This window comes from Rhinatrema bivittatum, chromosome 12 (assembly GCF_901001135.1).
Source record: "Rhinatrema bivittatum chromosome 12, aRhiBiv1.1, whole genome shotgun sequence".
NCBI classification, from domain to species: domain Eukaryota; kingdom Metazoa; phylum Chordata; class Amphibia; order Gymnophiona; family Rhinatrematidae; genus Rhinatrema; species Rhinatrema bivittatum.
The window spans coordinates 14,942,563-14,957,575 of NC_042626.1; the positions used below are offsets into that span (position 1 = coordinate 14,942,563).

General features: G+C 46.6%; 1 protein-coding gene across 4 annotated transcripts in view; it reads right to left on the bottom strand.

Annotated features, from left to right (window-relative positions):
* PTPN7 (protein tyrosine phosphatase non-receptor type 7) overlaps nucleotides 1–14,689 on the bottom strand; it is a 32,579-nt gene extending 17,890 nt beyond the window's left edge. For 2 of the 4 annotated variants that reach the window (XR_003852235.1, XM_029573793.1), the window contains exons 1-2: nucleotides 14,516–14,689; nucleotides 3,258–3,477 (exon numbers count right to left, since the gene is read on the bottom strand). Coding sequence is in view for 3 of the 4 variants with exons in the window: in XM_029573793.1 (XP_029429653.1) it covers nucleotides 3,258–3,391 (134 nt within the window). In the remaining variant the exon portion in view is untranslated. Of the gene's footprint in view, nucleotides 1–3,257; nucleotides 3,478–7,754; nucleotides 7,870–7,998; nucleotides 8,307–14,515 lie in introns of those variants that run through there. The other 2 variants (XM_029573796.1, XM_029573794.1) reach the window with 2 other exon arrangements.
* Between the last annotated feature and the right edge of the window lie 324 nt (nucleotides 14,690–15,013).

A 15,013-nucleotide genomic window follows, 5' to 3' on the forward strand; every position in this document is an offset into this window, starting at 1 on the left:
CTACCTGTTGCATTTGTTATGAACCTCAAGGCACCATGCCCAGCCCACCAGTTCCCTCCTAAGCATGCCCTGGCTTCAGTCAAGGGAGTGAGAGGTGTCCTGATGACTCCGTGCGCACACTGGATCCCATCAGCGCATGCCAACTGTGATACCACAAATGACGCTGCACACACCTTGCGGGTCAATCATGAATCTGCCACAGGCAGTGACACTCCTCCAAATATGAGGAAACGTTCAAACGCATTTCAGAAATAAGGATTTAATGGCCGCCTTTTCAATGGCTGCAGAGTGCCTATTGCTGCTTGCAGTGTGTGCCCTGCTGAAGTATTGGCACAGTACATGGTAGATGCAGCTGTTCCTGGGGCACATAATCTCAGCAGGGCTTAGAAGGGCAAGAGCTTCTGTGCAACAAGATGGACGGGAAGGGACTAGACCTCCAGTCTGGGCATGGTAACTGGTGTGCATTATTAGAGCTGTAATGTAGCCCTGTAGGCAGGTAAGGTCCCTCCTGTATAATACTGTACAGCTGCCTACCTTAATCGAAGACCAGGATCTGGCACCGGTCTGCCTCCTGATGGGAGTCACAAATAGGGTTATACTCCAAAGTTTGAAGCATAAACATGTTTAAACAGGCAATGTGGCCACTCACAGACAAGAAAGTTGTCTTATTTGGGCATGAGAGGGTAAGAATATATCTAAAGATATACATCTATACCTATCTATCTGTATCTTTCAGTGGGGTTTGAAAAATCAACATTTAACCTACTATTATCGTATCCTGTCTTGTGGTCGACTTTGCTACAGGTCTCTTGGAAACAACAGTAATGTATTTCTTTTAAGTTCTTGTTTTGATTTAATTTATTATTTATTTATTTTTTAGAGATTGACTAGGGGCTTCATAATGGGGGGGGAGGGGGGAGTTACTAATATAAATGACAGAGAAACACAGCAACAATAAAAACAGTATGACTTATCTACTCTGCCTATCCACCCAATTAATGCAGCTTTGCAATTTCTATCCCTCGCTCAGAAATCCCCTGTGCTTATCCCCATGCTTTCTTGAATTCAGATTCTGTTCTTGCTCCACCACCTTCACAGGGAGGCTGTACCACGCATCCACCACCCTCTCCATGAAAAACCATTTCCAAAGATTATGCCTGCATCTGCCCCCTTTCATCCTCATCCTATGACCCTTGTTCTACAGATTCCTTTCTGTTGAAAGAGGTTTGCCGCCTGTGAATGGAGGTCTCTATCATATCTATTCTCCCCTATCTTGCCTTTCCTCTAGGGACATCTGAACAGAACTGTCCCTTAAAACAGCAATAGTTCATCCCTATGCTCAGAAAAGGTTTGCAATGTCAGCATACAAAAAGCCCATCGTCATGAACTATGATACAGAGATGGCAAATGCAATCATTAAACTTGAACCTCTATAAATTAACCTTGCAGTTGAAATCAATCTTCTCCAATCTCGACACTCTCAGGGTGACTGGAAATCTAAATTTCCCAGGTATGGAGAGCAGGGGAGTTTTTAAAAATCCTTATTAGTTTTAATTTTTGGAAGTGATGTATCTGCTGTTTTGAAATATTTTATTGGTGTTTGGTAATTTTTTTAATATTTTTGTATGTGTATTTAATTATTGGTTGTTATTCTGTTTATCAGCTGATTTGACATATTTATTCTTTTCATTGGTACGGTTGATGTTTTATATTTCTTGATTGTGTTTGATTTTTAATGAGGAATGTTGATGTTTCTTTTTCCATTGTTGCATTGCAAACAGAGTCTGGCTTCTTGCGATTTCCAGTTCAATGTTTTGTCAGACCATTTCTAATTATGGTCTCTTTATTCTGCGTCTGGTGAGGGTCTGTCTGTGTTCTGCATGTGTGGCTGAGATGAGGTATTCTGCTAGCGTGCAGTTTCTATGTAGGGGATCCATAGTAGCCTGACTTGTTCTGTTTTCCTAATAGGAGATGCACTGGTGTTTTAGGGCCTGGTGTAATATTTGCAGTGTTGTCTTTTCGTGGGTAGGGTTATTACCATTTCAGTCTGTCAGTTAGTTAGTATGTTATGGTATGGCAGATTTGCTAAAGGTTCTGAATACATATTTTGCAGGGTTTTTAATTATTACATAATGTTACTGATACGGTGAGCAGACACCAGAGTTTGAATTAGCATTTTCTATGGTGAGTGGTAAGGGGAAGTGATGCTCTTGAATAATTTTAATGATAGTTTTAGTAGATGGTTGAAACTGGGTAGGGGGTTCTTTGTTGCATAGAAGGTCCTTCTGTCTAGCGATGCCACTGATTTGCATGACCAGCACTTTGCGACAAAATGATGCACAATGTCTGTAACTCTATGAACGGGGGTTTCCCGTGTCTGTGTGGTCAGAGGTAAGCAGCGGGTATGGGGGTAGTTTCCCTGTCATAGGTCACATAGGATGGCTCCCTGATGACAGCTGCATGGGAAAGTTGAATAGAGAGGGTTTAAAATGTAATTCTTAAAAGTGTGGAGGCAGAGATTCAGCGCCACTTAGCTGGATAAGTTTCGACTTATCCAGCTTAGTGGCGGCAGCTGAATATCTGCTAGGATCAGAGGCTGCCACTTAGCCACTTCTAAGTGGTGGGTGGGGCGAGGGCATTCTGGAGAGGGGCTGGCTAGCCAGATTGGCTTATCCAGCTAACTAGCCAACCTGCATAGCGGCTGAATATTGACCCCCATGATATCCAATTATGTGTTTTTACGGGGTCGCTTGGTTAATTCTCAAAATCTCAAGGAGGAGGGGATGGGATGGCTCATGGTGCTGTGTCCCAGTCAGTTAAATACTGAGCAACGCCTCTGGTTGAGACACCTGCATTGCAATCTCCTATGAGACAGATATAAAATTATGGCCATAGAACCATGTCCGCCCCTTCAGTAGTTTTTCAGGTATTTTCCTCCATCATTTCTTCTACCAAGGATTGTAAGGCACATAGGCTTACCCTAACTGCTCATGTTTGGGGTCACCACCTCACCCAGGTCAACCTAGAAAAGCTGTTGCAGTCCTGATTTTAGCCCAGTGCATGCAGGGAGATGTAGTTCCTTCTTTTCTGAGCGAAATCAAAACTACCGCTCCGTGCATGCAATGGGGTTTCCGAACTGGCCTCACTTAGGCGAGACGTTGACCCTAAAGGTGTGAACTGTAGCGTACAAGTGCATCCATGTCAAGAATCAACGTGCTTGTATTTTACCTGGGCGACGTGGCAAGCCTAGCACTTACCTCTCCTGAAGACGTGCATGCTTCTTGATAGAGGAGCACTGGGAAAGGGGGTGGTCCATATCGGTTCCTATAACCCGGCTCGGCAGCTTGGTGGCGTGGTTTGAGGAGGAGCCAACCCAGCACCTCTGAACCATGCTGCAGTAGTGCAGGAGGCCTCAGGCCGAGACTTGAGCTACAGAATGGGTCCACAGTATCACCAGAAGGGCCATCCCAGCAGTATCTGGGGGGGGGGGGGGGGGAGAAACGCCATCAAAAAACATTCACAACAAGCAGAGAGGTGCACACGCAATCAACTCAAGCTTTCTGTCTTCTGAGTGAAACTGGACAAGTCGGAGCCAGGGTGGGAGAGGGGAGATTCACAAATAGGGGTTTTGCTGGTTGTAACAAACCAAACACACAAGTGGAAAGTTGTGGATCCAGGAACTTGATGCCGATCACTGCTGGCTCTGGAATCAGAAAGGTATTAGCTACAGACGCAACGCTGAGTGTTCTCTAAGAACATAAGAAGTTGCCATATTGGGTCAGACCGAGGGTCCATCAAGCCCACCATCTTGTTTTCAGCACTGGCCTATCCAGGTTACAAGTACCTGGCAAGTACCCAAACACTAAGTCTATCCCATGCTACTGATGCCAGTAATAGCAGTGGCTATTCCCTAGGTCAACTTGATTAATAGCAGTTTATGGACTTATCTAAATCTTATTTTTTAAACCCAGCTACACTAACTGCACTAACCACATCCTTTGGCAACAAATTCCAGAGCTTAATTGTGCATTGAGTGAAAAGGAATTGTTTCCGATTAGTCTTAAATGTGCTACTTGCTAACTTCATGGAGCCACCCCTAGTCTGTCTATTATCTGAAAGAGTAAATAACCGATTCATATCTACCCGTTCTAGACCTCTCATGATTTTAAACACCTCTATCATATCCCCCCTCAGCCGTCTCTTCTCCAAGCTGAACAGCTCTAATCTCTTTAGTCTTTCCTCATAGGGGAGCTGTTCCATCCCCTTTATCATTTTAGTCACCCTTCTTTGTAGCTTTTCCTGTGCAACTATATCTTTTTTGAGATGTGGCAATTGGAATTCTACAAAATATTCAAGGTGTGATACAGAGGTGACAATTTCAATGTATTATCCACTATTTTATTTTATTTATTTATTTAGAGTTTTTATATACCGGCAATCATGAAAACATATCTTGCTGGTTTACATCGAACAGGAGTGCATTATAAACAAAAACTAGAACTGTGGTGTCCGAAAGTACAGTTACAATTAACAAGGGTAGCCGAACTTGGAGAAGGAAGAAGAGAGGAGAGAAAAGAGATGGTTAAACAATATACAATTTAAATATAGTATACAGAATAAATGTTATATACAAGAGGAGTGGTGTTTTAGGAGTCATTGGAATGTGTCATTGGGTTGTGTCCGGAAATGCTTGTTTGAATAACCAAGTCTTAAGTTTTTTCCTAAAAGTTGGGAGGCAGGGCTCCTGTCTGAGGTCTGTAGGAATGGAATTCCACAAAAGAGGGCCAGCTGTGGAGGTGGCGCGATCTCTTATGGTGATGTGTCTGGTCGTTTTCGCTGGGGGAACTTGGAGGGAGCCTCTATAAGCATCTCTAGTAGGTCTGGTAGAATTATGTGTTTGGAGAGGGAATTGAAGATCGAGAGTGGTAAGTTGATGTATAGTTTTGTAGGTGATGGTTATGGCTTTGTACATGATGCGGAAGTAGACTGGTAACCAGTGAAGCTCTTTCAGGACGGGGGATATATGGTCTCTTTTCCTTGCGCCTGTCAAGATTCGGGCTGCTGAATTTTGAACCATCTGTAGGGGTTTGGAGTATGATGATGGTAGACCTAGCAATAGGGAATTGCAATAGTCTAGTTTCGAAAAAATGACTGCTTGGATGATCGTTCTGAAGTCTTGAGCGTGGAAAAGAGGTCTTATCCTTTTCAGGACCTGAAGTTTATAGAAGCAGTCTTTGGTTGTTTTGTTGATGTGTGCCTTGAAGTTTAGCCGGTTGTCTATTATTACTCCTAGGTCTCACTATGATACCTAGATCTTTTTCCTGGGTGGTAGCTCCTAATATGGAACCCAACATCGTGTAACTACAGCAAGGGTTATTTTTCCCTATATGCAACACCTTGCACTAATCCATATTAACTTTCATCTGCCATTTGGATGCCCAGTCTTCCAGTCTCACAAGGTCCTCCTGCAATTTATCAGAATCTGCTTGAGATTTAACTACTCTGAATAATTTTGTAACATCTGCATATATAATCACCTCACTCATCATACCTCTTTCCAGATCATTTATAAATATATTAAAAAACACCAGTCCAAATACAGATCCCTGAAGCACTCCACTGATTACCCTTTCCCACTGAGAAAACTGACCATTTAATCTTACTCTCTATTTCCTGTCTTTAACCAGTTTGTAATCCACGAAAGGACATCGCCTTCTATCCCATGACTTTTTAGTTTTCATAGAAGCCTCTCATGAGGGACTTTGTCAAACGCCTTCTGAAAATCCAAATACATTACATCTACCGGTTCACCTTTATCCACATGTTTATTAACCCCTTCAAACAAATGAAGCAGATTTGTGAGGCAAGACTTCCCCTGTGTAAATCCATGCTGACTGTGTCCCATTAAACCACGTCCGTCTTTGTGAGTACCACGTAGAGAAGAGTTGTAAGGAAGTCAGATGACGGCTGTGCTCCATGAACCTGCAGCCATCTTTTTATTTTAAAATCTAAATTATCTATTTTGTTTAGCCCCCCCCCTCCATGATTTTATATTCACTTGACAGAAAAGGTCCTCGGCTTCCTTGGGAGCTCAGCTAATGTGGAGTCTATGTCTGGCCTCTAGGTGTCACTGTTGAGTGACCCTCCCACCCAGAGGATTGCTTCTGCAGCCCCAGCCAGACCAGGGGGCCTGAAGCTGGTCCAGGGAATCAAACCCAGGTGTTCGGAAAAATGGCCACTGAGTCACCAGGCTGGCCCACAGTCGCACACTTTCAAAATAATGTCTTTTTTAAATTTGCATTTTAAATTCAGTGTCTCACCGCATACCACGTTATCTCACAACACTTGTGCTGCTCTGAGTCTAAGCCAGAGTGGGAGGCAAAGAGAGGAGAGAAAAAGCACGAGAAGGGAGTGATGGGCAGGGAAGTAGAGCTGGCAATGCTTTGAGCCACGGGCTTGCCAGCTTCAGCTCTGGAGTGGCCCCAGTCATCTATTTGCAGCTCCAGAGCCAAGAGAGACCTTCGGCTCCAGCTCCAGTTTGTTCCAGGATCCCCTGCTCCAGCTCCGGAGCCATTTTGGGGGGGGGGGGGAATATATGTTATAAAAAAACCCAAAAGGGTGGTAGTGCATTACTGGATAATAAATATTCCAAGATAATTCTGCATTTGAGTGAAAAAAGATGATAAACACTGTTTGTTTAAATCTGAATTGTTTTATTTGTATATCTAATAAGTCAGCAACTATGGCTTAGGAGCGGATTTTAAAAGGGTTACGCGCGTAACCCTTTAAGACCCCTCCTGCGCGCGCCGAGCCTATTTTGCATAGGTTCGGCGACGTGCGCAAGCCCCGTGGTTGCGCGTATATCCCGGGGCTTGAAAAATGGGCGGGGTGGGGGGCGGGGTGTGAGCATGGCCAGAGGCCTCGCGACTGCTGCTGGGCCCGGGGATCGCGTGCCGGCACTTGGCCGGCGCGCGCAACCTACGCCTGCCCAGAGGCAGGCGTAAATACTAAAACAAAGGTAGAGGGGGGATTTAGGTGGGCTGGGGGGGGGGTGGGTTAGATAGGGGAAGGGAGGGGAAGGCGGGGGGAAGGCGGGGGGGGGGGGCGGAGGGAACAGGGAAAGCCATCGGGGCTCCCTTAGGGCTTGGCGCACGCAAGGTGCAGAAGTGTGCACCCCCTTGCGCGCACTGACCCCGGACTTTATAACATGTGCGCAGCTGTGCGCACATGTTATAAAATCGGGCGTAGATTCGAAAATCTGGCCCTTAATGAATAGTGCTGGGAACATGATGTTTCTCTTTTAAAGAATGAACTGGCACAGAAACTATATCTGTATGACATTAATTGCATACTAAGACAACTAAAACAAACTTCCTACACAAAGGTTTGTTTCTATTTCTTTGTCCCTTACTAAATTGCTTTTTCCCCCAATATCATCCCCCCCCCCCCTGTTCATTGCATGCTCAAGGATAGGTGTTTTAAGATAGAAGCGGGTGGAGCAGCTCCAGAAGCTCGGCTCAGCTCCAGGCTCCCTGCTCCATTCTGACTCCAGCTCCGGGCCATAGCTAAACAGGACCTGACCAGCTCTGCCCTGGCTCCAGGTTTCGGAGCCGGAACCCCGGCCATTCCTACAGGGAAGGGCGAGCGGAAGGAGAGAGAAGAGGTGAAGTCCCAGATGAGATGGAAAGACAGGGAAATGTACAGACCTTTGACCCCTGTCACCCTGACATCTGTAAACCACCAAGGGCACTTACCAGGGAAGCCGAGGCCCATCCCATGGAGCGGGCTAGCCTGCGATCAGACCTCTGGCCCATCACCCAGCAGCAGTTCTGAAGTGGAGGGGACAGGCACGGACAAGCTAGAGCGCAGTTTCCGATTGCATTTTCGCATTCCTCCCTCCCAGCAACACAAACTCCCCCCCCTCCCCCCCCATCCTGCCACCACCGAAAACTGAAAGGTTTTCTAGCCGTTGAGGGGAGGGAAACGGTCTTAACCAACCTGTTGAGCAAGAGCCCAAGTCATGAGCACTTTGCCAGAGCCTGGACGCAGACCCTTCCTCTCTGCCTCCTCTGCCCCAGTGGCACAGGGGCTTTCCGACCTGGAGGGCGATCTCCACCCTCTGGCCCATAAGCAAAGCGAAGGCGCATTTTTCTTTTGAGGGGGCAGGGGCATGAGAAAAATAGAAGGTGCGTAAAAGCCAAAAGCATTACAAAAACAACTAGTCATTAAAGTCGACGAGGGTAGGGCAAATGACCCCCCCACCGGGCCTCGCTCCGTACGTGTGCGACCGAGGGGACAGAGCTGGGGGTGGAGGCGGAGGAGCCTGTGATCAGCCTGCAGTGCATCCGCTTCCTCGGCTCCCCCTCCCTCCGTTTCTGTCCTCCTCTTTCCTGTTTTTACTTGGTGACTTCCCTGTTTCCTTTTCTCGCCGCGGGGGGGGGGGGGGGGTCCTATAATGCAGGAGAAGGCCTGAGACTGGGGTTCCGAATTCGCCTCTGGGTGAGCTTGGGCCAGTCACTTTATCCCCCAGGGCCTGAATGAAAGAGATGAGGCTTTCCCAGCCAACAAATTAAATCTTCATGTGGGGGGTTTACAGAGCACGTTAAAGCTTGACCTTATTCAACCCTATTATTGAACGCTGATGGACGGATGGGGGCAAGCACTTTTCACGGCACTGTGGTCAGTCTTTATAGCGGAGACAGTGCCCCGCGCAGCAGGACCTATCGGTGTAGCTACAAACCAGTGTTGATTTTCTTGACAATAAAGGTGCCAGGTTGGAGGCCATCGCTAGTCTCCACCTTCCACTTTTTGCCAGTGGGGGGAAAAGGGCAAAAAAAGGTTCTGGGTTGGTGAGCTGGCAGAAAATGACCCCTGCTAGGTTGCCCTCACTGCAGGCCACTGGTGCATCATTAAAACACAAAATGAAAATATTCACATTTTACTGCCCTTTCATGCCCATAGACTTGCGTATTTTACAACAAGCAGCAGGGCACTTGCATTACTTCTGATTATCAACAGACCTCAAAGCCAATGAAGTCAACACAAGCATTTTTTGAGTTTTTAAAGAAATGCCAACCTGCTCCCCGACTTCGGTGGCATTGACTGGACGATCCCTGGCTCTGGTCCCTGATTTCATTGGGAATTTTTTCCCCCTTCCCATAGCAACCCACTGCAAAGGGCCAGCAGAGCCACAACCTCCCAGTGCAAAACGAAGAAAGAAAGAAAGAAAGAAATGTGGACTGGCCTCACGTTCTCTGCAAGGCAATTACATTGACAGACAGAATTATGAGTCTCCTCACCCTCCCAGGAACAGGACCAGAACTGCTGGCCCAGCAGGTCTGGCGGCCCTCCAGGGAAAGCTCCTAAGGTCAGCCGGACACAAGGGGTTCAAGGTGCACAAGGGAAAGAGAAGATGCACAGTGCCTGTCGGGCAAACTCTACCTTGAAGTGCTTTAGTCACCTCTGCGGTATTGCTGCTCATGAGTCCTGGGGGTATAGGGGTACCTGGGCTGGCTCTCACTGTGCTCTTCCTTTCCCCATTCTACTCATTCCTGGGTTTCAAGGGTTAAGTGATCATGGCCCTGTTACGGGCCAGCAACTCTGATCTGCAGCACCTGCTCTCCCCTGCTGGTTCCTCATCCAGGTACTGGGCAGTCTGACCCTGCTTGGCTTCTGAGACCCAGCCAGGCCACTGTTGCTGGGAGGGGGGAGAGGAGGGGGTGGGAGGGCATGATGGCAGATCCATCCAGTCTGCCCAGCAAGTGTTTTTAGGGGTGTAACTGCCGCTCCGTGCAGGTCACCTCCAAGCCTTCTGTTAAAGGTAGTAAAAATGTGCTTAGTTCTACAGACTTTCATTTTGGCTAAGGATCACGGCCATAGCCTTCTGGTTACTTTTGCAAAGAATTTAAACGCGGGGGTAACCTACACGGAGCAGCAGTTACTACCTTGGGAAGCTTGCTGAGCAGACTAGATGGACCATTTTAGTCTTTTTTTTTTTCTGCCGTCATTACTATCAGGCCGATTCAGTAAAGTCCGCGGGAGAGCGGATGAACGTCCGCTCTCCCGGCGCGCGCACCGGCCCCTCGCCGGTGCGCGCGATTCAGTATTCAAATGAGGTGGTGCGGTAGAAACGGGGAAAAGGAGGTGCTAGGGACACTAGCACATCCCTAGCGCCTCCTTTTTCACAGGAGCGGCGGCTGTCAGTGGGTTTGACAGCCGATGCTCAATTTTGCCGGCGTCGGTTCTCAAACCCGCTGACAGCCACGGGCTCGGAAACCGGACGCCGGCAAAATTGAGCATCTGGTTTTCGGCCTGACAGCCACGGACCGAATTCAAATTTTTTTTTTTTAACTTTTTTTACTCTTCGGGACCTCCGACTTAATATCGCTATGATATTAAGTCAGAGGGTGCACAGAAAAGCAGTTTTTACTGCTTTTCTGTGCACTTTCCCGGTGCTGGAAGAAATTAGCGCTGACCTTTTGGGTAGGCGCTAATTTCTGAAAGTAAAATGTGCGGCTTGGCTGCACATTTTACTTTTTGTATCCCGCGCGCATACCTAATAGGGCCATCAACATGTTGAGGGCGCTATTAGGTGCCGCGGGTTGGACGCGCGTTTTCCTCCCCTTACTGAATAAGGGGTAAGGGAAAACGCGCGTCCAAGAGCAGGCTAACAGTGCCCTCCGTCGGAGCGCACTGTACTGTATCGGCCTGTATGTTATTGCTCTAGGTTTACCCCTTTTGTTGTACATCACCTGGACTGGAAACTGAGTATACATGTGATTTATAAACAGTTTCTCTGATATTGACACCCTCCTGCCCGTCCAGTCCCCCACCCTTTAAAATACAATGTAAAAGGGGCCTTACAAAGGAAAAATTATTTGTAAAATGTTTGCATTTCAGACCAGTGTTCTTCCTAAGCTCCAATGCAGTCAGTCACTTGTTTTAAAACTGGGAGAAGCTGGAAGAGCTGACCCCCGGCGGTTTTCTGGGCTTAATTCCACATAGATTGCCCTAACTTTTTTTTTTTTTTTTTAATTATTAAATACAAAACTGGTCGGCTCTTGCTGGGTCGCCTCCCTCTTGATTCCTGACTGAAGAAAGCCAATTAAAGACATCTTGTCGCTTTCTGGCAGCTCTTCCTGTAACAATGAGCCGCGTTTTTGCTGGCACTAACCAATAACCGACGGAGAGCCAGCTTCTCTCTGGGCCCTGCCCGAAGACGGCGAGCAGCGGGGAAATAAGAAATTGCATTATTGATAAGCAGCAGCCCAGGGCTTCCAGTTACGACTCCGCAAGCTAAGTTTGGCCACTTGGTGGGGTGCAGAAGCGGATTTCCGGGGAACTGCAGGCGGCCCCTTCCAGAGGGCCCGGCCGGTTCCGCCTGCGTGGGCTTCGGATAAGGAAAAGCACTGCAGCTGACCCCCCCCGCCCCGATCAACACTGGCTTAGAAAGGGTAAAATGTCTCCTCCTCCTGCCCAGTTAAAAGTGCTCGTGGGTCGCCATAGTGCGTGTGCTTACAGTGGGGTTAAAAGAAGCGCTGCCGGAGGGGTTGTTTAGGTCATGCAAGGAGACTGGGGAGGGAGAGAGGAGGTAAAAAAACAGCACGCGTGTACATTTGATTTTCAAATACATTTTCCATGCCGTTTCATCCCCGCTTGGCCGCCCACACAAATAAGGAAGTGCAACGTGGGGAGGTGGCTTTTATTTATTTATTTATTTATTTATTTATTTATGTTTGGTTTTTTTATATACCGATCGTCTTGCATTGGATGCAAATCAAACAGGTTTAGTGAAACAATGAGCCTGCCTAAGAGCATTACATGGAACGAAGAACATAGTATAAATAAGAGAGCTTGTGAGCATTACATAGAACGAAGAATATTTAAAACCTTTGGCAACAAGGTATTAAAAGTAAACTTCTTATACAAGATGTAAGCAAAAAAGCCATCAACGTTAAAACGAAATCAAGCGTATAATAGTCTCGATTGAGATGGAGAACAGGGGGGGGGTGGGGGGAGTCGGAGGGCGGACGCGGGGAAGGGAACAGTGGAAAGTGGATGAGGGGAACAGTTGATCAGAAAGTTGGAGTATGGGGGAGGGTTTAAGGGTGAATTAATAACAAATAAAAAAAAATAAAATAAAACAAATCAAGGTTGTTAGCGTTTGCACTAGGCCATCGCTAATTTGGAAAGGGAAGCCGTGAGAGGGGAGGGGGCTCCCTTTGAAAATCCAGCAAACGCTGGAAAGAGCGCAGCCCATTATTCATAGTAATAAAGGGCGGAGCTAAGCGGAGGGGCTGTTAAATCTTTTACCGCTATGGTCCACGGGTCGGGGGCTATACAGAAATGGGCGATTTTAATGTTGATCTAACCTTTCTATGTCATCTGTTTGTTTGTTTTTTTGTACAAGAAACTGTAAAAGTCAAAGGCTCTGCAGCTCTCTCCTGCCGCTGTTTGTTTCTTTCTCTTGCTCTTAGCTTTGCAGCACAATGGGGTGTCTTCCTAATCCAGGCCCTGTGTATTAAGGCCCTTGATTCGATAGACATGTGATCACTGGTCTCAGCCCTTTAGGAGCATTCTTGTAGACGTATTTCATTTATAGAGTATAGAAAGAGTGAAAGAGAGACAGAGAACTGGGCTAGTTAACAAAAAAAAAAAAAGAAATTGTTAAAAGAAAACCCAATGCAGTATAGAGGTGTTTACCTGTGTAACGAAAATACCGTCTCTAGCCAAATACTTTGCTTATATAGAACAGTGCAAAGAACAAGTCAGCAGCTAAGAACCACTTGATCTGGCCTGCTTGCCAGCCAGCCTCCAAGAATTTGGCTACTGGGGATTCAGGGCGTAGAATGGGAATGGAATCGGGGGACAGAATTACGGTGACAAAAAAAATAAAAAATAAATTGTTCCTAATACGTTAATTAGGTGAGAGTGAAAGGCTTTCTCTTTGCCATGGATTTTGTGGGCTCTCGCCTCTTCTTGCTGTTCTCGAGACTCTTCTGTGTGTAAAAATGACAGGAGTCTGATGGTGCCTTGCAGACTGACCAATTTATTGAGGCATGAGCTTTGGAGGTCAGAGTCCACTTCGTCAGATGCATCTGTCCTGGAAAGTTCATGCCTCAATAAATCGATTTGTCTATAGGGTGCCACCCGCCTCCTGTCATTTTTGCTACACCAGACTAACAGGGCTGGCCCTCTGAAAATTCAATGTGTAAACTAACGTAATGAAATTGGATGTCCTGGTCCCTGCAGTACGGTATAGAGATTGTTGTGTACTGATGATATCAAAAGTATGTAAACAGCAATACAGAAAAGCAGGGTGTGGTGATGTTATAATGCTGACATAACTTTAAAGGCAGCTCTCAGTCCCGTCCCCCCCATCCTGCCCCCCTCCCTTGTGGTATTAGGTACTGTGCCTGTCTCCTTTTTTTTTTTTTCCCCCACGCTTGTACTTTCTTTCAGTAACGGTATCAGAATAGAAGCCGGGCTACCAAGGTCACTGCAAGGTCTTAGCACCCTCGAGTGAGCCGCAGCAATAGCTCCATAGGAAAGGCATGCACAGAATGGCCTCAGAAGTCCGGTTCTTCTTGTTATCATAGTTACTGTGTTTAAATAAATATGTATGTATGTATAATATATATATAATTTGTTTCTAAAACAGAAACTAAACTGTTGCCAAAGTCACAACTTCCAATGGCCAGCGATTGTGGTGTTAACTTACAATAATATTACTTAAAAAAATTCTTTATGCCCAGTGAACAGGGATCCTTCGGAATAAACACCTTGGAATCTGTCCCTGCACTTACAAAATGTTCTGGGTCATAACCCTCCCCACTACCCCCAGATACTTTGCTTTTAAATTTAAAAAATCTTAGCTTTCAATTCCTGTTGATGTAAAATCTTTGTTTAAGTTTAACCTCAGCAACAAACAAACTTCTATGTACACACGAATTAAAATGTAAATGTTCATAATTAAATATAAAACTACATGAAATTATCTTAGAGATAGTCACAAAGTGCAGACTTCGTTCGATGGTGAAGCTTCAGTAGGGCTCGAGCACATTGTGATGTCATAGAAGTCATTGTTAAAGCTGCCTTCCGATTGGTCAGAACCTCATGATTTGTTACAAGAGTTTAAAGCACAATCACAGATCGTATTCATCGCTTGCATTGCCTCAACCATTTTACAAGTCCAGTTAATGGAGCCTGAACTTACGACCCTCGCCTCCCGATTATGGGGGCTCGTTTAGTATTAGCACCACACCTGCTGCTTTGATTGTCTGTCTGCAGTGCAGCGTGCAGAACATCCAGTGCCTATCATACGCTTCCACGTCCACACCTAACTGCGAGAATGGCCCGCAGGCAGGGCTTAGACCCTTCCATTTGCCATACCGGGTCAGACCAAAAGTCCATCAAGGCCAGAATCCTGTTTCCAACAGCGGCCAATCCAGGTCACAAGTCCCTGGCATCATGACTCCTTTCTCATCCTCCCCCAGAAACTTGCCTTCACACTTACCTAGAGCTGACGCCGGATCCCTCTGCACTCAGCCGCGCTCATCACCTCTTGCACTAGCTTCTATCCTAGCTACATTTACAAGTAGTGGCATGACAGCCACATACTTTATAGCTACACTTTTTCACGAGTGCTCAGGAAACTACATTTATCAAATAGACTTGCACTGCCTCTGTTGCTTCCTCTCTCGCGTTTCGCTCCCCCCCTCCCCCTCCCTTTTCTTTTTTTTGCCACCCACGCAAATACCGGCCCACATACTCCCAGTGCTCAGCTCCGCCTGGTCTCTGGAAACTAAAAAAAAAAAAGGGTGAAAGCTAGCTGACAAACACAAAAGTGCCTGAAGGGTAAATGAACTGAAATAATTACTTGCCCCAGTGACGGAGGAGGGGGAGAGATGGGGGAGATGGTCCACTAATTTTGTTGATTAAATCTGCCCCCCCCTCTATTCCCCTTGACTGGCAGGTGTACTCTCTGTCACACGTGCCGAAGACGCCTACGCAG